Source organism: Thalassophryne amazonica, chromosome 5, assembly GCF_902500255.1.
Source record: "Thalassophryne amazonica chromosome 5, fThaAma1.1, whole genome shotgun sequence".
Classification (NCBI taxonomy): domain Eukaryota; kingdom Metazoa; phylum Chordata; class Actinopteri; order Batrachoidiformes; family Batrachoididae; genus Thalassophryne; species Thalassophryne amazonica.
The window spans coordinates 57,131,004-57,154,630 of NC_047107.1; the positions used below are offsets into that span (position 1 = coordinate 57,131,004).

Here is a 23,627-nt window from a genome sequence, read left to right on the forward strand (position 1 = left end):
CAGGAGGACCTGGTCAATGACCTGAAGAGAGCTGGGACCACAGTCACAAAGATTACATTAGTAACACATGATGCTGTCATGGTTTAAAATCCTGCAGGGCAGCAAGGTCCCCCTGCTCAAGCCAGCACATGTCCAGGCCCGTTTGAAGTTCACCAGTGACCATCTGGATGATCCAGAGGAGGCATGGGAGAAGGTCATGTGGTCAGATGAGACCAGAATAGAGCTTTTTGGAATCAACTCCACTTACCATGTTTTGAGGATGAGAACAACCCCAAGAAAACCATCCCAACCGTGAAGCATGGGGGTGGAAACATCATACTCTGGGGGTGCTCTCCTGCAAAGGGGACAGGACGACTGCACTGTATTGAAGGGAGGATGGATGGGGTCATGTATTGCGAGATTTTGGCAAACAACCTCCTTCTCTCAGTAAGAGCATTGAAGATGGGTCATGGCTGGGTCTTCCAGCATGACAATGACCCCAAACACACAGCCAGGGCAACTAAGGAGGGGCTCCGTAAGAATCATTTTAAGGTCCTGGAGTGGCCTGGCTAGTCTCCAGATCTGAACTCAATAGAAAATCTTTGGAGGGAGCTGAAACTCCAAACCTGAAAGATTTGGAGAAGATCTGTATGGAGGAGTGGACCAAAATCCCTGCTGCAGTGTGTGCAAACCTGGTGAAAAACTACATGAAACATGTGACCTCTGTAATTGCAAACAAAGGCTACTGTACCAAATATTAACACAGATTTTCACAGGTGTTCAAATACTTATTTGCAGCGGTAACATACAAATAAATTATTAAAAAAATCATACATTGTGATTTCCGGATTTTTTTTTTTTTTTTTAGATTATGTCTCTCACAGTGGACATGCACCTAAGATGAAAATTTCAGACCCCTCCATGATTTCTAAGTGGGAGAACTTGCAAAATTGCAGGGTGTTCAAATACTTAATTTTCCTCACTGTATATAAACTACAGCAAATCTATCACTTAGAGAAGCTGAAACCGTTGCTTACCAGCATTGTTGATCTTGTCATGAGTGAGGGGTTGATCAGGAGTAGCTGTTATCTAAGAAAGGAAGAAACAGTCATTTGGTAAAATGTGGTTACATGTACAATAGGTGTGGATTTACATTATACTAACAGCAGCTAAAGTCTGAGTAATTAGACTGCGGTGACACATACACATATAGAATCAAGCCTAAATAAAGAGTACACGTATGTTTTTATTATGTAACATTTGTGTTTGGTGTGAAACAGCTGTTGTTTTCTGGCCGTGGGGCCGTGACAGGCCCCGGAGTGTTAACATTACTCCCAAGAGGGGTCACGTGATGGCGGCGAGGTGAAAGCAGCATTTCGGTAGAGGCTCCCTGCCACATGGCTACATTTCTTCTAATATCCTGACAATCCGTTCAACTACCTCCCGGTTTTTTCTGGATAACACGGGTTATGTCCTTGGAAACATTTTGGCCACAATCTTTTGACGATATGGGGAAACCTAGGAGGGCAAAAGATGCAAACAATGCGCCCTCGCGGGATGACTCAACATGGCGAAGGGCCTTCTCACTCCGATGCTAGCACAGCTGATCCTGCCATGGCCAAGGCCTTTGAGATTATGACTGCAAACATAACTAAAGTAATTGACGATAAGCTTGGTCCATTGTCGGAAACTGTTCGTCAGCATTCTGAAGATATTAAAGCCGCAAACACACGGCTTGATGAGGCGGAGGCTAGGATATTAGCCTCTGAAGATACGGTGTTGACATATGAAGCGAGGATTGGAGCTTTGGAGAGGTAAGTCTGTGTTTTGTCTGAGAAGGCAGATATGGCCGAAAACTACAGCACACGTCTGAATATTAGACTGATTGGTTTGGCTGAAGGCACTGAGACGAGTCAACCGGTTAATTTCCTGGAGTCCTGGCTACCCCAGTTTCTCAATATACCAACAGATACAGGACGGATTCAGCTGGAGAGAGCTCACCGGGCACCTGGGCCAGACCCACCAGCTGGAAACCGTCCCCGATCGTTGCTGTTACGCTTCCACATATTTCAAGATAAACAACGAGTGATGGAGGCAGCGCGCAGGGCAAGCCAGCGCGGCGCTCTTGTTTTCAACGGGTCTCGTCTTTTCTTCTATAATGATTTCTCTGCATCCATCGTGAAGAAGCGAAAGGCATTTGATGTGGTCAAACGTAAGCTACGAGAGCGAGGAATATCCTACGGTATGTACTTTCCAGCCATGTTACAAGTCTCTCATAACAACACAAAGAAGAAATGTACGTCCCCGGAGGAGGTTGTTGCATTCCTAAACTCTCTGACTGACGGATAAAAGTATTTATGTGCCGTATAGTCTGTGTTTAGGTTCTATATAGTGATTGTCTACATTCCACTGCTTAAGCCATGTGACGTAGCTAGCTACATTTGTAAACAATGCTATATTCTGCTTGAGATTAATGGTAAGTTATGGTAGTGTTATCCCTATTATTTTAGGGAAAGACCCCACTATTTCTTGTTTGTTTATTGTTTTTGTTCTATGGTTCATCTGTGTTTGTTCTCGTTATTTGATTGTTGCTCAGTTGTGGGACATTTTTCATTTGGTTCATTTAGTATTTGACATTTTTTATCTTCCTATTTTTGACATGTGTGTTATGTCAATATTGGTGCTTTTTATTTTTCATTTATGACCAAGTCAAACATACAGTAAATGTAAAATTTTGTTCTTGGAATGTGAGGGGCTTACAGAAATCTGCCAAGAGAGCAGCGGTTTACTCTTTTCTAAGGAGGGAGGATATCTCTATTGCATTTCTTGAAAATAAGGATACAGCTATATTTTGTAAAAGCTGGGTTGGTCAGATTTTTGCTACTTCTTATTCTTCTTACTCTAAAGGGGCTGCTATTTTAGTCAGCAAAAAATTACCTTTCACTGCTTCAGATTGTATAAAAGATAATTTAGGACGCTTTGTAAGGGTCACAGGGACACTTTTTGGCCAGAGTATTTCACTTTTAAATTTATATTGTCCTCCTGGATATTCACCTGACTTTCTTTCAAAAGTTTTTTTAGACTTTGTAACTCTGACATCTGATCATTTAATAACTGCTGGTGATTTTAATTGCATTCTCGATCCCTACATTGATAGGCTCCCAGCGAATGAGTTGTCTCTGTCCAAACAGGCCAAGATGCTTTTCTCTTTAAGTCAAAATATGGGTTACTCTGATGTTTGGAGATGCTTACATCCTACAGACTTGGAGTTTACATTCTTCTCTTCCCCTCATAAAAGTTATTCTAGACTTGACTACTTTTTTTGTTCCTTCTGTAAATATTGGTCGAGTTGTGGCATGCTCTATCGGAAATATTATACTTTCTGATCATGCTCCTGTATTTATGACTTACAATATCGCCAATAACTTTCCCATGTCCAAATTTTTGAGATTTCCCTCTTTTTTTCTGAAAGATGACGGTTTTATTTCTTATCTAACTTCCGAATTAAAGATTTTCTTGGACATTAATTCCAAGTCTACTGAAAACCCCTCAATTCTTTGGGAGACCTGTAAGGCCTACTGTAGGGGACTCATTTTTTCATTTATGGCATCCAGGAAGCAACAAAGAAATGAACATATTAACCACCTCAAATGTAGATTGACTGATATGGAGAAGAGACATATATCTTCTCCTAGCCCTGACCTATTACAAGAAATTTTAGCCTCAAGGGCTGCACTGAATACTCTGTTAATTGAAAAAGCAGAATACTCTCTGAAACGTGCGAAGCAAAAGCTCTATGAATCTGGAGATAAACCTGGTAAATACCTTGCAAGTCTTGTTAAAAAGCGATCAGCAGCTCAGATTATTGTCTCTGTCAGTGGTTTAGATGGGTCTAGGTATTTAGATACAAAATCTATTAATGCAGAATTTGCTTCTTTTTATTCAAATTTGTATCTGTCTGAGCAACTTCACAATGCGTTAGATCTCATGCATTCTTTTTTTTTGGATATTACACTTCCACAGATTACTGAGGCCCAGAAACAGAGTCTGAATGCCCCAATTACAAGAGAGGAGGCTCTTGCAGCACTGAAATCTATGCCGCCAGGGAAAGCCCCAGGGCCAGATGGATATGGTTATGACTATTATAAAACATTTGCTGATACTATTATAAACCCCTTATTAGCCATGTTGGACCATTCATTCATAACAGGTATCCTTCCTCCTTCTTTAAGAGAGGCAAACATCTCTCTTATTCTTAAGAAGGGTAAAGACCCTGAAAAATGTACTTCCTATAGACCCATTTCTTTACTTAATTCAGATTTAAAACTACTTTCTAAAATGTTGGCATTACGTTTGGAACAGGTGCTTCCTGATGTTGTTTGTGAAGATCAGACTGGCTTTATTATAGGACGTCACTCCTGTGATAATATGAGACGTCTACTTAATATCATTCAGCTATTCAGAGGCTCTACTGACCCAGCTTTAGTGATTTCTTTAGATGCTGAAAAAGCATTTGATGGTGTAGAATGGTCATATTTATTTTTTGTCCTCACTAGGTTTGGCTTGGGTAATAATTTTCTTCGTTGGATTCAGATTCTGTATAATTCCCCATCTGCAGCCGTCATTACAAATGGTTTAAAATCTAATAGTTTTCCTCTTTTCCGAGGAAACAGGCAGGGCGATCCTTTAAGTCCTCTGCTTTTCAATCTGGCCATTGAGCCATTAGCACAAGCAATCAGACAGAATAAATTAATATCAGGCATCTCTGTGAGTGACAGGGAACACAAAATCTCACTCTACGCAGATGATGTGCTGATTTTTATGTCTAATCCTCAGCTTTCTATTTTGAATCTAACTGACACCATAGCTTTGTTTAGTGAGTTTTCAGGTTATAAAATTAACTTTTCTAAGTCAGAAGCCATGCCTCTTGGATCTTTATCATCAGTTCAACAACTGTCTTGTCATTTTCCTTTCCGCTGGTCACCGTCTGGATTTGTTTACCTGGGTATAACTATAACACCATTATTTGATTTGTTATATAAAGCTAATTACCCATGTCTCCTGGATGCCATAAAAGCAGATTTAGATAGGTGGGCTCCTCTACCCTTATCTTGGCTTGGCAGGATTTCCCTTATTAAAATGTATATTTTACCCAGGTTACTTTACCCTATGCAGATGATACCTCTATTATTAATGAAAAAGGTAATTAAATCGCTTGAAGGCTGGCTGAGCTCTTTTATCTGGAGTAAAAGAAAACCTAGATTTAAAATGTCTAAACTCCAAAAACCATGTTCAGATGGGGGTCTTGATATGCCTAACTTTAGACATTATCAGTTAGCAGTGCACTTGTGTGCAATTACACATTGGTTTAAGAATATTCCCACCTCAGTATGGATTGATGTTGAATCTTCTCAGTGTAGTTGTCCTCTCTGGAATCTCCTTTTTATCAGAAATATATGTACTAATCCCATTTCATTAAATATTGTTAAAGCTTGGAAAATGGTCAGCAAAATAGAGGGTAGCCATGAGCGTACCTCTCCTTTCACTCCAATTTTGGATAATCCTGACTTTTTACCAGGCTGTAGGGATCTGGGTTTCAAATTTTGGATTGAGAAAGGCATCACAAAACTAGGGGACCTTTTTGAGAATCAATGCTTATTGTCTTTTAATCAAGCTCAGCTAAAATTTGGACTACACAGATCAGATTTTTTCAGATACTTGCAAGTTAGACATTTTATCACACACCACTATTAAATAATGAGATGTCTACTGTTGAGAATGCAATACTTCTTCATGGTGGTAAAAAATCTATCTCTGTATTTTACAAAGCTATACTTTTCACTATTCCCTCTACTTCAGTTTTGGTAAAAATGGCATGGGAAAGGGATATGGGCATTTTGATAGATCCTGAACTCTGGTGTGAAATATGGAAAAAGGCTGCTGGAATTTCCATCTGTAATCGAACCAAGTCGATTCAATTTAGAATCTTGCATCGGATACGTTACACCTCTTTTGAAAAATAGGATGGATTCATCCTTCTCTTCACTTTGTTGGAAATGTAAGACCAAAATTGGTGATTATTTTCATTGTATGTGGTCTTGTTTGAAGATACAAAATTATTGGTTTGATGTTGCTAAGGACTTATTCTCTATTTTTAAAATAGCCATACCCTTGGATCCCAAGTATTTTCTGCTCGGTCTCTCATATCCACATATAAATTCCAAGGGTAATCAACTATTCGGTCTTTTGACTCTTATTGCAAGAAAGAACATTTTACATTTCTGGATCAAGGACTTTGCTCCCACAAAGAAGTCATGGCACAATTTAATCTTAGAATGCATCCCGAGTGAATATATTTCGTGCATGCTCAGTGGTTCTTCAGATACATTTTATTCTACCTGGATCCCATACTTAAAATTTATTGGTCCAGACTTGGCCTCTCTTATCATGAAAGGTTTATCCTCTCATTATTAGATGGTTTATTAGATGGTTTGTCATTGGACATAGTACATTCTGTTTACACTGTATTGCTGAAGTCCCACTTGTTCTGTCTGAGCAACTGTGTTTGTTGTTTGTTTAAAATGAAATAAAATGAAAAAAAAAAAAACATTACTCCCAAGAGACTGAGCATCAGCGCATACTGCAGAGAACTTAAAAAGACATCCACAACCTGTCTTGGGTAAACACATTTGGAAAAGCGACACTATGGCATCACAGCGATTTGAGCTTCCAACATGACAAAAAAAATGCTCTTCACAGACAGCAGCTCTCTGTGCGCTTTAGTTGTGAGACATCTGGTGCGAGGAGAGGCAGAAACTCTGGACAGTAACAATGTCTAGACATGTGTGACAGCAGGTGAGGCCGAGGCAGCACTGAGGTGAAGCAGAGCTGCTGCCGCATCACTCAGGTGCACAGTTTGTTTGTGTAGCCAAGAAACCAGATTTAAACAAGCCCTAAAAGGGGCTCAACGTTGCGTGTTTATGGATGCCAATATGACCTGGGTGTCACTGAAGGAATGAAGTGCCAGGATTTCTTGTCAGACTTCAGAAAACGAGCTCAGACACAATCCTGCACATTCGATTGGTGCTTTGTAGCTCAACACCCCACTCTAGTGGTGCATTTGTGTTAAATACTCCACTGTTGTGACAGTGACAAGATGTTGACTAGACCAAAAACTAACATGAACTCATGTAATATTAACTTTACCTTCTCTGTCTGGGAATCACATTTGCCTCCGCTGCCACCGTTGAACAGGTTGTTTTCTGGATCTCGAAGAGATAAAACAGCTCCATCAGGCTGCTCATGGTCAGCATCCCCGGTAGAGAGCTCCTGGCTAGACCGGGCCTGAAGCATATCTTGGCTTTGACTTCTGTTCTCGCTTTCAGAGTCAGTGCTGTAACAAGAGCTACTTGTGGCCACTTCTACTTCCTCCACCGGGGCCCTCTCCTCAGAGGACATACTCACACTCTTGTCGGATGTTTCCGAGTCCGTTCGTTTTCTAGAACACATCTCAGCACTGTCTTCAGTTCCAGAGTACAAACTAGGTCTTGGATCAGCACCAGAATCAGAGACATCTGAGCCCAGTCTCTGCCTGTTGGAGGACTGGGAGCTGTTACTTTGCTCTGATGCCTCAGAGCAAAGGGAGGAAATCTGGCTCTTATCTGAAGCTCCAGAGTCCACTCTAGCTCGGAAGGCAGGGCCTAGACTTTTCTCTGAGGCCCCTGACTCCAGATTGGACCTGGAAAGCACAGAGGTCACATTGAGGTCAGAAGGTGTGGAGTCAGACATCTGAAGATGAGACAGGGCAAGATCAGCCTCTGTCATCACAGCTTCACGCTGAGACTGAATCAGTGGAGGTGCAGAACCTTCATCCTTCACCAGGGAGTCAAGAACCAACACCATGCCTGCGTTGGAGTCTGAAAGAGAAAATAAAGCAAAAAATGAGTGTGCGCTGTTCTGACTTATCTGACTGGCACTAATTATTCTGCTTCTTGTCATATATTTTCATGTCAAGTCAGCTGGCTTTATATGCATACTTATGACAGACCTCAGAGAGCTAATGTATACCCGCCGCGGTTTTTGCATTCCAATGAATCACAAATATTGTGTACGCTTTAGCTCCTCCATCCAGGGTTATAAACAAAAGAAGGTGTTTCAGGACCACGTTTTCCTTGACCTTGTCCAAACGTCTCCAAAATCTAGTCACCTATACTGTCGATATCTATCCAAGTAATATTCCTATCAATTTTGATCCATCTAGGCTTCTTGGTTGTTGAGCTATACAAAAAAGGTGATTTTCACATCATGTTTTTCTTGACCTTTGTATAAATTAGCCCCAAATCAATCACCTCTAGATATCTATCCAAGTAATACAACCCCTGGCAATAATTATGGAATCACCGGCCTCGGAGGATGTTCATTCAGTTGTTTAATTTTGTAGAAAAAAAGCAGATCACAGACATGACACAAAACTAAAGTCATTTCAAATGGCAACTTTCTGGCTTTAAGAAACACTATAAGAAATCAGGAAAAAAAATTGTGGCAGTCAGTAACGGTTACTTTTTTAGACCAAGCAGAGGGAAAAAAAATATGGACTCACTCAATTCTGAGGAATAAATTATGGAATCACCCTGTAAATTTTCATCCCCAAAACTAACACCTGCATCAAATCAGATCTGCTTGTTAGTCTGCATCTAAAAAGGAGTGATCACACCTTGGAGAGCTGTTGCACCAAGTGGACTGACATGAATCATGGCTCCAACACGAGAGATGTCAATTGAAACAAAGGAGAGGATTATCAAACTCTTAAAAGAGGGTAAATCATCATGCAATGTTGCAAAAGATGTTGGTTGTTCACAGTCAGCTGTGTCTAAACTCTGGACCAAATACAAACAACATGGGAAGGTTGTTAAAGGCAAACATACTGGTAGGCCAAGGAAGACATCAAAGCGTCAAGACAGAAAACTTAAAGCAATATGTCTCAAAAATCGAAAATGCACAACAAAACAAATGAGGAACGAATGGGAGGAAACTGGAGTCAATGTCTGTGACCGAACTGTAAGAAACCGCCTAAAGGAAATGGGATTTACATACAGAAAAGCTAAACGAAAGCCATCATTAACACCTAAACAGAAAAAAACAAGGTTACACTGGGCTAAGGAAACGCAATCGTGGACTGTGGCTGACTGGATGAAAGTCATATTCAGTGATGAATCTCGAATCTGCATTGGGCAAGGTGATGATGCTGGAACTTTTGTTTGGTGCCGTTCCAATGAGATTTATAAAGATGACTGCCTGAAGAGAACATGTAAATTTCCACAGTCATTGATGATATGGGGCTGCATGTCAGGTAAAGGCACTGGGGAGATGGCTGTCATTATTACATCATCAATAAATGCACAAGTTTACATTGTTATTTTGGACACTTTTCTTATCCCATCAATTGAAGATATGTTTGTGGATGATGAAATCATTTTTCAAGATGATAATGCATTTTGCCATAGAGCGAAAACTGTGAAAACATTCCTTGCAAAAAGACACATAGGGTCAATGTCATGGCCTGCAAATAGTCCGGATCTTAATCCAATTGAAAATCTTTGGTGGAAGTTGAAGAAAATGGTCCATGACAAGGCTCCAACCTGCAAAGCTGATCTGGCAACAGCAGTCAGAGAAAGTTGGAGTCAGATTGATGAAGAGTACTGTTTGTCACTCATTCAAGTTCATGTCTCAGAGACTGCAAGCTGTTATAAAAGCCAAAGGTGGTGCAACAAAATACTAGTGATGTGTTGGAGCGTTCTTTTGTTTTTCATGATTCCATAATTTTTTCCTCAGAATTGAGTGATTCCATATTTTTTTCCCTCTGCTTGGTCTAAAAAAGTAACCGTTACTGACTGCCACAATTTTTTTCCTGATTTCTTATAGTGTTTCTTAAAGCCAGAAAGTTGCCATTTGAAATGACTTTAGTTTTGTGTCATGTCTGTGATCTGCTTTTTTTCTACAAAATTAAACAACTGAATGAACGTCCTCCGAGGCCGGTGATTCCATAATTTTTGCCAGGGGTTGTATTCCTACCAAATTTGAAACAAACCCGTCCAGCTGTTTTTATGTTATCTTGACCACAGACACACACACACACACACACACACACACACACACACACACACACACACACACACACACACACACACACACACACACACACACACACACACACACACACACACACACACACACACACACACACACACACCACTGAAAACAATACACTATCATAGCTTTGCCGACGTGTAAGGCAAGGACAAAAGTAGGCCAGTCGAATATCCAGAAACCAAAGATCAAAGAGGTAGGAGAGTGCCAATCAGTTTAAAGCTTTAAATGAACTGAGAACCAGTAGAGAGAAGCCAAAAGAGAGAATGCGGGACCACTTATATGTGCATGTTAGGAGCCATGTAAGCGGCAGCATGCTGGAACATTTGCAGTTAGGAAAGCAAAGTCTAACTACAGTAATTGTTGTATATGGAGAGTTGTTTCAGACATGTAGGGATGAAAATAAACAAAAACTTGAATCTCTTTCAGCTCATTGAGCTCAAACCTCCGCCAACACTACTTTTCAATTCTACAAATTTTTCCTTGGAAAAATTTTCAAGGTAAAAGTCATGTTAGAAGTGGCTTTTCATAAGTTAAAATATAATGCAAAAATTAGATCAAAAGGGCTTTTCAATGTTAAAATCAAATATCCACTAAATCCACAATACGGATCAGATGCGGCTCAAACTTAGTCTATTCATTGAGAGTGCCAGTTTGCACCTCATTGTCACAAATGAGAGTGATCGAGGCACTTTTGATTGTGATATAATGCAAAATGTACATCAAGTGGGCTTTTTAGTATTAAATTCAAATGTCCACAAAATCCACAATCCGGATCAGATCCAGATCAAACTTTGTCAGGTGATAATGTGTGCCAGTCTGCACCTCACTTTCAAATATGAGAGTGACTGGGACATGTTTGATTAAAATATAATGTAAAAGATACATTAAAGGGGGTTTTCAATGTTAAATTTAAATGGCCACAAAATCTGTAATGTAGATCAGATCAGGTGTTCTGTCGAGATGAGGTGCGTCATCGAGATGAGGTTCCTCGCGTAACTGCACGTGTGCACTTAAAAAAATTATTTGACGAAGTTCGCTTTATTTTGATGGGCAAGTAAATGTATAAATTGTTCATCTGAACATAGTAATGTATAAATATACTCACTATAAAACGATAAGTATTTTTAACCTGGAGTTAGCTTATTTTGACAGGCAAAACACATACATACATTTATGCTCCTAACGTAAAATACAGAAAATTTTTTACTTACTAGGCTATAGAGAAAAAAAAAAATGCGCATGCGCAGTTGCACGTCGAGCGAGTTACATCATCTCCACATGTGCAGTTGCGGGAGGCACCTCATCTCGACGGGTGACGTCTTCAAGTCCGGGGTAGAGCGATGTGCGCATGTGCCCGCATGCGCAGTAGCGCTACGCACCTCATCTCGACGTTAACCTCATCTCGACGGGACACCGGATCAAACTTTGTCAGCGATAAAGGATACCATCACAATGCTCTCAAATATGAAAGAAATTTGAACTTTATTGACAGAGTTATGAATTTTCATCAGGCCATGTGGATAGACAAACGTATTCACACTTGCATGCACACGTACATTCACTTTACAGTTTCCAGTTCAGCTAACCTGTATGTATTTGTAAGTGGGAGGAAACCAGAGCACTCTGAGGGAACCCATGTGAATACAGGGAGAATGTTGTGTGGGCCGCCAGAAGAGGAGGTACTGCTGGCCCACCACCAGAGGGCGCCCTGCCTGAAGTGCGGGCTTCAGGCACCAGAGGGCGCTGCCGCCAAGGACACAGCCGGGGTGACAGCTGTCACTCATTATCTCAGGACAGCTGTCACCCATCTACACTTCATCAGTCCACACCATAAATACCGGACGTCATCTCCACCTCGTTGCCGAGATATCATCTACCAGTAAAGGTAAAACTCTCAGCCGTTGCTTTTGTCTTTTCTGACAAGTGTTTGTTACACAGTGTTTGCAGTCAGTTCCGTGAGTGCTCGCAGCCGGAGGCTGAGTGTTAGAGACGTGGAGAGCTGACGTCTTCACTCCCCACGCTATTCTGTGATAAGTACTCTCAACTGCTGCACGTACCTGTTTTCTGGATAGGAGGTGGAGGTGGGATCTCCACCATCGTTGTTACTGGGTGTACACACACCCACCTCTGATTGTTTCTGCTCCTCGCCAGCAGTACCAGATCCGACGCTCGGAGACGGTGGCCACCTGGGGATTCGGGACATGGCGGCTCCAGTATTCTCCTGGTTCGGTGGCAGAGGAAATCGTGTGGTTCCGTTTCTTCTCAGGACAGACGTCTTCTATCCTCGAGCCTGCCCACACGTCCCCTTTGTTGATTGACTATTATCTGACATTCTGTAATCTGCTGTACTTGGTTGTGCTCATTCACAACAGTAAAAGTGTTTATATTTGACTCTTTCATTGTCCGTTCATTTACGCCCCCTGTTGTGGGTCCGTATCACGACACTTTCCCAACAGGATATCTCGGCCACGTCATGGATCCCGAGGGGCGTCACCCATCTGTTGGACAGCCAATGGGAGAGCAGGGTGCACAGGCGTCTGCAGGAGGCGTGATTGGTGAGTTGCAGCAAATCCTCACCGCCTTTACTGCTCGGTTGGATCAGGTGACCGAGCAAAACGTCATCCTCAATTGCAGGATGGAGGCTCTCACCGCTCAGGTGGAAGCGCGCGCTCAGGGCGCTGCTGCAGCTCCTCCTCCTGCCGACCCGGTGCAGAATATAGACGTTCCACTGGTCGTTCAACGACCCCCCCCACCTTCCCCTGAAGCATACATAAGCCCCCCAGAGCCGTACGGGGGTTGTGTGGAGACGTGCGCAGACTTTCTTATGCAGTGTTCGCTCGTCTTTGCACAACGTCCCGTAATGTACGCGTCTGACGCCAGTAAGGTGGCTTATGTCATTAACTTGCTTCGTGGTGAGGCACACGCTTGGGCTACGGCGCTTTGGGAGCAAAATTCACGGCTCCTTCTCACGTATGCTGGGTTTGTGAGGGAATTCAAAACGGTTTTTGATCACCCTAATAGAGGAGAGACCGCTTCAACAGTGCTGCTGTCAATGAGACAGGGGCACCGGAGCGCAGCCGCTTATGCAGTCAACTTCCGCATCGTGGCTGCAAGGTCCGGCTGGAATAACGCTGCGCTCCGCGCCGCCTTCGTAAACAGACTGTCGTCGGTCCTGAAGGAGCACCTGGTAGCTAAGGACGAACCGCGAGATTTAGATGGGCTTATTGATCTCGTTATACGGTTAGACAATCGGTTAGAGGAACGCCGTCTGGAGCGAGACGAAGGACGTGGCCGGGCACGCGCCGTCCCTCTCCCTTCTGGTTCCGAACGGGTTCCGCCCTCCCCACGCTCCACGGCCTCAACGCTCCGTGGGGTCACAGCTCCCCCTGCTGACGTTGCTAGGGAAACGCACAGGGCCAAAACGAGAACAGATGACAGAATGAGGAGGCTGGTCCGCGGGGAGTGTTTTCTCTGCAGCTCAAAAGAGCACATACAGAAAAACTGCCCCAAACAGCCAAAACAACAACACTCGCCCTTAGAGACTGGGCTAAGGGGGGGTCATAACATTCACGTGGGACACACACGTATTGCCACACGACTCCCAGTTACAATCCTGAGCGGGGATTTAACCCTTCAAGCCCCAGCACTGGTGGACACGGGGTCGGAAGGGAATCTGCTAGACAGCAGATGGGCTAGGGAGGTAGGGCTCCCTCTGGTGGTGCTCCCTTCGCCATTGCAGGTGCGGGCACTAGATGGCACCCTTCTCCCTTTAATCACGCACAAGACACAACCATACCGCAAATGTTGAAGCACAATCCCCGGATTGATTGGCCATCTGGGGTGGTGGTTCAGTGGAGCGAAACCTGCCATCGGGTGTGTTTAGGATCCTCGGTTCCTCCCGGTTTACATGCTAAGGAGGAGGTCAAAGTCCCTCCCAATCTGACAGCGGTGCCGGTTGAGTACCACGATCTCACCCTTCCCCCGCACCGTCCGTACGATTGTGCCATTGATTTGATTCCAGGCGTGGAGTTCCCGTCCAGCAGGCTGTACAACCTCTCACGACCTGAGCGCGAATCAATGTAGACCTACATCCGGGACTCATTAGCTGCTGGACTGATCCGGAATTCCACCTCCCCGATAGGTGCAGGTTTCTTTTTTGTGGGCAAGAAAGATGGCGGACTCCGTCCATGCATTGATTACAGGGGGCTGAATGAGATTACAGTTCGCAACCGATACCCGTTGCCGTTGTTAGATTCCATGTTCACCCCCCTGCATGGAGCCAAAATTTTTACAAAGTTGGATCTTAGGAATGCGTATCACCTGGTTCGGGTCCGGAAGGGAGACGAGTGGAAGACGGCATTTAACACCCCATTAGGTCACTTCGAGTACCTGGTCATGCCGTTCGGCCTCACTAACGCCCCCGCGACGTTCCAAGTTTTGGTAAATGACGTCTTGCGGGACTTCCTGCACCGATTCGTCTTCGTATATCTGGACGATATACTCATCTTTTCTCTGGACCCTGAGACTCGTGTCCAGCATGTACGTCAGGTCCTGCAGCGGTTGTTGGAGAACCGACTATTTGTGAAGGGCGAGAAGTGCGAGTTCCACCGCACCTCTTTGTCCTTCCTGGGGTTTATCATCTCCTCCAACTCCGTCGCCCCTGATCCGGCCAAGGTTGCGGCGGTGAGAGATTGGCCCCAACCAACAAGCCGCAGGAAGCTGCAACAGTTCCTCGGCTTTGCAAATTTCTACAGGAGGTTCATTAAGGGCTACAGTCAGGGAGTTAGCCCCCTGACAGCCCTGACCTCTCCAAAAGTCCCCTTCACCTGGTCGGATCGGTGTGAAGCCGCGTTCAAGGAGTTGAAACGACGGTTCTCGACTGCACCAGTTCTGGTGCAGCCCGACCCTAGTCGCCAGTTCGTGGTTGAAGTGGACGCCTCGGACTCAGGGATAGGAGCCGTGCTTTCCCAGAGCGGAGAGACCGATAAGGTTCTTCACCCGTGTGCCTATTTTTCCCGCAGGTTGACCCCGGCCGAACGGAACTATGACGTTGGCAATCGAGAACTCCTTGCGGTGAAAGAGGCGCTTGAGGAGTGGAGACACCTGTTGGAGGGAGCGTCTGTGCCATTCGCGGCTTTCACTGACCATCGGAACCTGGAGTATATCAGGACCGCCAAGCGGCTGAACCTCAGGCAAGCCCGCTGGTCACTGTTCTGTCGCGCCGTTCTTTGACTTCCGGATCACCTATCGCCCCGGGACCAAAAACCAGAGATCGGATGCCTTGTCCCGGGTGCACGAAGATGAAGTCAAAACAGAGCTGTCGGATCCACCGGAGCCCATCATTCCAGAGTCCACTATCATGGCAACCCTCACCTGGGACGTGGAGAAGACCGTCCGGGAGGCCCTAGAACGGAGCCCGGACCCCGGAACCGGGCCGAGGAACAGACTCTACGTCCCACCAGAAGCCAGAGCTGCGGTTTTGGACTTCTGTCACGGGTCCAAGCTCTCCTGCCATCCAGGGGTGCGAAGGACCGTGGCAGTGGTCCGGCAGCGCTTCTGGTGGGCGTCTATGAAGGCCGACGTCCGGGAGTATATCCAGGCTTGCACCACCTGTGCCAGGGGCAAGGCTGACCATAAGAAGACCCAAGGGCTTCTCCAGCCACTGCCTGTGCCTCATCGCCCCTGGTCCCACATCGGCCTGGATTTCGTCACGGGCCTCCCGCCGTCCCAGGGCAACACCACCATCCTCACGATAGTGGACCAGTTCTCCAAGGCGGCCCACTTCGTGGCCCTCCCGAAGCTCCCTACAGCCCAGGAGACCGCTGACCTCCTGGTCCACCACGTCGTCCGTCTGCATGGGATACCAACAGACATTGTCTCAGATTGTGGTCCCCAGTTTTCCTCTCAAGTCTGGAGGAGTTTCTGCAGAGAACTGGGGGCCACCGTGAGCCTCTCGTCCGGGTACCACCCACAGACGAACGGACAGGTAGAACGGTCCAACCAAGAGCTGGAACAGACCCTTTGCTGTGTGACATCTGCGCATCCGACGGCCTGGAGTAACCATCTGGCCTGGATCGAGTATGCCCATAACAGCCAGGTGTCTTCTGCCACCGGCCTCTCCCTGTTTGAGGTATGTCTGGGGTACCAGCCCCCATTGTTTCCCGTAGTAGAGGGGGAGGTCGGTGTGCCCTCGGTCCAGGCCCACCTGCGGAGGTGCCGTCGGGTGTGGCGCACCACCTGTTCTGCCTTGTTGAAGGCCCGGACGAAGGCTAAGGCCCATGCAGACCGCCGGCGGTCCCCGGCCCCTGCATACCAGCCCGGGCAGGAAGTGTGGCTATCCACAAAGGACATCCCCCTCCAAGTGGACTCACCCAAGTTAAAGGACCGATACACAGGACCATTCAAGATCCTCAAGATCCTCAGTCCTGCCGCAGCGAAGCTCCAACTCCCGGCTTTGCTGCGGATCCACCCCGTTTTCCACGTCTCCAGACTGAAACCGTACCACACCTCACCCCTCTGTGCTCCCGGTCCGGCGCCGCCTCCTGCCCGCATCATTGACGGGGAGCCGGCTTGGACCGTGCGCCGGCTCCTGGACGTCCGCCGGATGGGCCGGGGGTTCCAGTATCTGGTGGACTGGGAGGGGTATGGACCCGAAGAACGCTCCTGGGTAAAAAGGAGCTTCATCCTGGACCCGGCCCTTCTAGCCGATTTCTACCGCCGCCACCCGGACAAACCTGGTCGGGCGCCAGGAGGCGCCCGTTGAGAGGGGGGTCCTGTTGTGTGGGCCGCCAGAAGAGGAGGTACTGCTGGCCCACCACCAGAGGGCGCCCTGCCTGAAGTGCGGGCTTCAGGCACCAGAGGGCACTGCCGCCAAGGACACAGCCGGGGTGACAGCTGTCACTCATTATCTCAGGACAGCTGTCACCCATCTACACTTCATCAGTCCACACCATAAATACCGGACGTCATCTCCACCTCGTTGCAGAGATATCATCTACCAGTAAAGGTAAAACTCTCAGCCGTTGCTTTTGTCTTTTCTGACAAGTGTTTGTTACACAGTGTTTGCAGTCAGTTCCGTGAGTGCTCGCAGCCGGAGGCTGAGTGTGAGAGACGTGGAGAGCTGACGTCTTCGCTCCCCACGCTATTCTGTGATAAGTACTCTCGACTGCTGCACGTACCCGTTTTCTGGATAGGAGGTGGAGGTGGGATCTCCACCAGCGTTGTTACTGGGTGTACACACACCCACCTCTGATTGTTTCTGCTCCTCGCCAGCAGTACCAGATCCGACGCTCGGAGACGGTGGCCACCTGGGGATTCGGGACTTGGTGGCTCCAGTATTCTCCTGGTTCGGTGGCGGAGGAAATCGTGTGGTTCCAGTTCTTCTCAGGACAGACGTCTTCTATCCTCGAGCCTGCCCACACGTCCCCTTTGTTGATTGACTATTATCTGACATTCTGTAATCTGCTGTACTTGGTTGTGCTCATTCACATTCACACTTTCCCAACAGAGAACATGCAAACTCCACACAGAAAGAAAAAGGTGGGAAGTGATTCCAGGAGGTTCTTCCTCTAAGGCAACAGTGCTAACCGCTAATCCACCTTGCTAAATCTGAAAGGGAAAAATGTTGATGGAAAAGAGAAAGGGACCAAGAAAGGAACCTGGAGGATCCCCATAGACGATGAAAGCTGAAGAGGAGGAAAACTCACCCACCATTAAAAAGAAGTTATGCTTGTTAAATCCACCACAGACCATTGATGGAGAGTTGTTTTAATTCAGCACACTGTTCAAAATGAGAGATCAGGATTCCACAATCTACAGTGCAAAGCTCTACGTCTAAGAGTTCATTAAAAACCTTTAAAAGTAACAAACTGAAGTGAACAGGGTCTTACTGTGTGAGAGCAAAAAGTAAACAGTAGGTAGTAAATTCAGAGACGAAAAAAATGAAAATGACAAACTTCCGGCAGCACTTGGATCTCAGGAGAGGAGAGCTACAAAATGTCACTTGGGATCACAGAGGAGCCGCATGGAGAAATGACAGGATGTCAGCATTTCCTCTAGTTCCCGAGAAAGATTGGGGAGATTGTCTTAGCGGATGACTGTGAAGGAGAAGAAATGGAGAAAAGGCACAGCCACTGATGCAAGGAGTGAAGGAGGAGGTGGGAGAGACTAGAAGAAATACGTCTCCTCCTTAATGTCCAAGCTTGTCAGGAAACCACTCTCTAAACAACACAGCAATGCCCACATCCTCCCTCTGTGAATGTCTGCATCTCCCTCATGCAGTGTGAGGCTCCACCGATGGAACATCTGAGGTTGCATACATCCCGCAGATAAGTAAAACACAGAAACCAAGAGTGGATCACATTCCCACATTACATGTACACGCCAGTGCACCAGAACACTCATGCATGAGCCGTGTTTGTAACAACTCTGCAACCAAACAGGGTTCACCAACTGCCTGTCATTTACAAACCAAATCGCATCGGGATTCCACTCTAATGGAAGACAGGCACAGCAATCTGTATCATTTAAACATTTATATCAACTCATTGTGTACAGCCGGCCCAAATAAAGATGTTACACATGCACAATCAAGTCATAAATAGCAGCACACTGTTGGGTAACAGTGCAGATGGCTAGGTAAGATAGTTTGATTAGAAAATGTGATCATGATTGCAATGAAACACAATCAACCCAAAACTAAAAATAAAATTAAACTGTGAATAAACCACTCCTAATGCTGTATTTAACTCAAAGTCAATTACTGGCCAACTGCAAATGGAGTCAGAGCCAAAACACAAGATATCGCCTAAAAACTCTCATGTTATTGTTCTGTCCATTGTGGAGCAATTTATGGAAAAATCCCCAGAGTTTCTGCGTAATGAAAGGCTTTGCTTTCTGTTCTAAAATAGCTCCACGAGCTGCCTGGACTTTTGCTGTCTCTCTTTTGTCAAAGTATGGAATCCACACAAAGGACCACCAAAGGGTTTCTTTGTACTTTGTCCATGCTAAAACAGCCCCCCACCCCCCACCCCCTCACACACAAACACTACTACTGCAATCTCTTCATCATTAGTATAGATGGGTCAACAGTTTTTTTCAGCACACAGCCTCTCCCTGCTGCTTAACAAAAATAACCCCCTCGTCTTTAGTGTGACAGAAAGAACATGAGAATGTATATAAACTCATATTTCTAGCCCAAGGAAAATCCTAGGCATGTACCCTGTAAAATGCAGTGAGTAAATACACTCAGTGGCCACTTTATTAGGTACACCTGTTCAAATGCTTGTCAACACAAATAGCTAATCAGCCAATCACATGGCAGCAACACAATGCATTTAGACATCTAGACATGGTGAAGACGACTTGCTGAAGTTCAAACGGAGCATCAGACTGGGGGGATTTAAGTGACTTTTATTTGAATGAGGCATGGTTGTTGGTGCCAAATGGGCTGATCTGAGTATTTCAGAAACTGCTGATCTATTGGGATTTTCACATACAACCATCTCTAGGGTTTACAGAGAATGGTCCAAAAAAGAGAAGATATCCAGTGAGCGGCAGTTGTGTGGATGAAAATGCCTTGTTGATGTCAGAGGTCAGAGGAGAATGGGCACACTGGTTGAATGGGCGACTGCGTGATACTGTCATGTCAATATGGACCAACATCTCTGACAACTGTTTCCAAAACCTTGGTGAATCTATGCCATGAAGAATTAAGGCAGGTCTGAAGGCAAAAGGGGGTCAAACCCGGTGTCCCAGTTTATTTTCCACCCTGGATATCTTCCCTGACCCCTGCAAAGCAAGTCTGCTGCAGTATTATCAGCCATTCCATCCTATCCAGATTCATACATGGCTAACAGAGTGGAAAACAACACTGATACTACGTATATGTCTCAATGATGTGGTCTTACACCGGTACGAGCAAGGTGTACCTAATAAACTGGCTAGTTAATGTACAGAGGCAAAAAAAAAACAAAACCCTATCCCTTCAAATTTGTTAACATAATACCTCCATACAGGGGCGTAGCACCAAACTGTGGGCCCTAGGTACTAGCCATATTGAAGACACCCCCCCACCCCCCCACACACACTGTTATGTTCTTTTTTATTAATGCAAACATCAAATTTCTAATGCATAGTCAAACCAGGTCTAAATCATGTTTACCTTAGATCACACCTGGGAGTCAGAACCCTTTTTAAAGTTGGGGGAGCAATATTGAGTTAGGGGTTCTGGCGGACCAAATTGCACCATTTTTCCACAAAATGGTGCAATTTGGTCCCCTAGACCCCCCAACTCAATATAGCTAGCTTTCAAGCTCACCTCTCTTTTCAAAGAATTTGGTTAGCAGCTGCTTTCCCTCATTTAGTTTTCTTTCCCTGTCCTTTTTTCTCTTCTTTTTTGAAATCTGGACTTTGATTTTTTTTTAGGAAAGACATATTTTATTTCAGCCTAAACATTGGGCTGCAACTAACGATTATTTTACTAATCAGTTCATTGGTCAATTATTTTTTCAATTAATTGTTTTTTTTTTTTTTTTTTTTTTTACTTACATGTGAGTTTTGCCATTATTTCTTTAAGTGAGTTATTATTAAAAGGCCTTATCACGCAACATCAACGTTTGACCTTGTAACAAAGTTTTGATGTTATATTCTCGTCAAAAACATACCTGGAGTAGTGTTTTGTTTTATTTTGCACATACATACATCACTGACACACCACAAAGAGATTTCTATCAGGTTTCACCCGATTATGAGCATTTTTAGATGCCTACAGCAACTATCTCAACCACTGACAACATATTACAGCAAGAGTCCACGAAAGTATTTTAAAGGCATGACGAAAGTGTAATATGTTATATTTAATAAGATATTTTCATGAAAAAAGATAGAAATGTGCAGTTTACTGCATGTTATTTTTTTCTTGTGTAAAAACACAGCTTAGATGTGGTTTGACCAAAACAAATTGTCATTAAACTTAAATAAAACAGGGATGAAGTGGAGGTTTAAGAATCACTAGGTGTTCACAGGAAACAGTTATTTCTATATTTATGTTCATTGTTAGTTGGTTTAATCTTTTCTGTTTTGTTTTATCAGATTCTGTTTGTCCATTTCTCTAAAACTGTATTGTGGCATTATTAGTTATTATTACTATTATTGTTGTTGCGATTATTACTATTATTATTGATATATAAATAAAAAGAAATGAATAAAATATTACAATTTGTAATACATTTGACTCTTTTATGACAACAAACGCTAAGCCATGAATTATTATACAGAAAACAAATGTGCTGACAGCTGCAACAGCTTAATGCTAACTTTAACATTGAAAACACCATAGACATGCTAACGCATTAGCATCTGTCCTGTTTTTAAGTTATAAAATAATCTATCAACTGTTTCAGAAGACCATAACAGGTCAGATTAACATAAAAAAGGTAAATATTACAGACATATGCTCTTTGGGGTTTTATTTGGGAAAAATTAAGATTAAGCGAAATAAAACACTGAAGCACTGCTTCGATCTGCGAATCACTGCTTCGACTGGTTCAAGGTTCAAAGCAAAGCCGCGCTGCAGAAACGGTTGATTTATATGGAAGAAACGAAACACTTACGGTAAAACAAAGTTATTTAACAACAAATTGATGACTAAATTAATTGATAACTATTTTAATAATCGATTAAATCGATTAGTTGTTTCAGCTCTACTAAACACCTCCTCTTTCTGTGAGATCCCGTTTGGGATGTGTGTGTGTGTGTGTGGGGGGGGGGGGGCAGAGTGTCACCTGTGCGCCTGGACAAAACCACTGTACAACTGTGCAGGGGTGAGAAGGGTCCTAGAGATCTTTCAATATTATTGTTAGAGCAGAATTATGTTTTGCAACATTTATACATTCATTCTAATTATATTCTTTTACAACATGAATTTTATGGATATTAATAACATGCAACACAAAAATGTATTTAATGCCAGTTTTTTGTGCCCCCCCCCCATGCTCTGGCCCATTGGTACATAGTACCCTTTACCCCCCCCAGTCCGACGCCCCTGCCTCCATAACAACAAAGTCTCTCATCTTGTATGTCTCCAAATTAAAAGAGCTAATAATGAGCATTTTAGAATTTGGTCAATTTTGACGCACAATATTAGTACAAAATACCTCTCTGTTTTGATATGTAATATCTGATATACCTGTCTACCACCTGCTGGACATGTCTAGGATTGTTGAAGGTAATAATCTTATCACGGAGACTAGAAGGAGAGAGCATATCTCACCCATATTGGCCTCTCTTCATTGGCTTCCTGTTAATTCTAGAATAGAATTTAAAATTATTCTTCTTACTTATAAGAATTTGAATAATCAGGTCCCATCTTATCTTAGGGACCTCATAGTACCATATCACCCCAATAGAGCGCTTCGCTCTCAGACTGCAGGCTTACTTGTAGTTCCTAGGGTTTGTAAGAGTACAATGGGAGGCAGAGCCTTCAGCTTTCAGGCTCCTCTCCTGTGGAACCAGCTCCCAGTTCGGATCAGGGAGACAGACACCCTCTCTACTTTTAAGATTAGGCTTAAAACTTTCCTTTTTGCTAAAGCTTATGGTTAGGGCTGGATCAGGTGACCCTGAACCATCCCTTAGTTATGCTGCTATAGACTTAGACTGCTGGGGGGTTCCCATGATGCACTGAGTGTTTCTTTCTCTTTTTGCTCTGTATGCACCACTCTGCATTTAACCATTAGTGATTGATCTCTGCTCTCCTCCACAGCATGTCTTTTTCCTGGTTCTCTCCCTCAGCCCCAACCAGTCCCAGCAGAAGACTGCCCCTCCCTGAGCCTGGATCTGCTGGAGGTTTCTTCCTGTTAAAAGGGAGTTTTTCCTTCCACTGTTGCCAAGTGCTTGCTCACAGGGGGTTGTTTTGACCGTTGGGGTTTTTACGTAATTATTGTATGGCCTTGCCTTACAATATAAAGCGCCTTGGGGCAACTGTTTGTTGTGATTTGGCGCTATATAAATAAAATTGATTGATTGATCACATACATTAAGGAAATTAGGAGCCGGTGTGGTTCAAGTTACATGAACAGGCATTATTATCATTATTTCTGACATTTTACAGAATTTGTGATTAATCTTGACTATAACTGACAATAATCATAAATTATCCACATTGGCATTACTCTGTTTGCATTCAGTGACCTCTAGTGATGAGCCTATATTGGCCACAGTGAAACCAGACTTCAACAAGAAGGATATGTAGCCTACATTTCCCAAATGTTAAGTGGTTCTTGACTGTTGTTTGCTTTAATAGTATTTCTAAGTTGAACACATCATGGGAGTCTGCAGACCTCCGCTACGTCCTTGTGAAAGGTGAGAAGAGAGAGTGGCGAATATGTGGCTCCTCATGTCTTCTCCATCATTTTGTTCTTTATCTATAATAATTACTCAAGTAAAGTTAATATGAAATTAAACTCTGGCTTTTTCAGATGGAATCCCATGAACTTTGGGTT

At 44.2% G+C, this 23,627-nt stretch overlaps 1 protein-coding gene across 1 annotated transcript in view; it reads right to left on the reverse strand.

Moving 5' to 3' along the window:
- Positions 1–23,627, reverse strand: part of smtnb (smoothelin b) — a 212,568-nt gene that overhangs the window by 63,255 nt on the left and 125,686 nt on the right. The window contains 2 exon segments of the mRNA XM_034170347.1: positions 1,017–1,068; positions 7,186–7,895. Of these exon segments, the coding sequence (XP_034026238.1) occupies positions 1,017–1,068; positions 7,186–7,895 (762 nt within the window).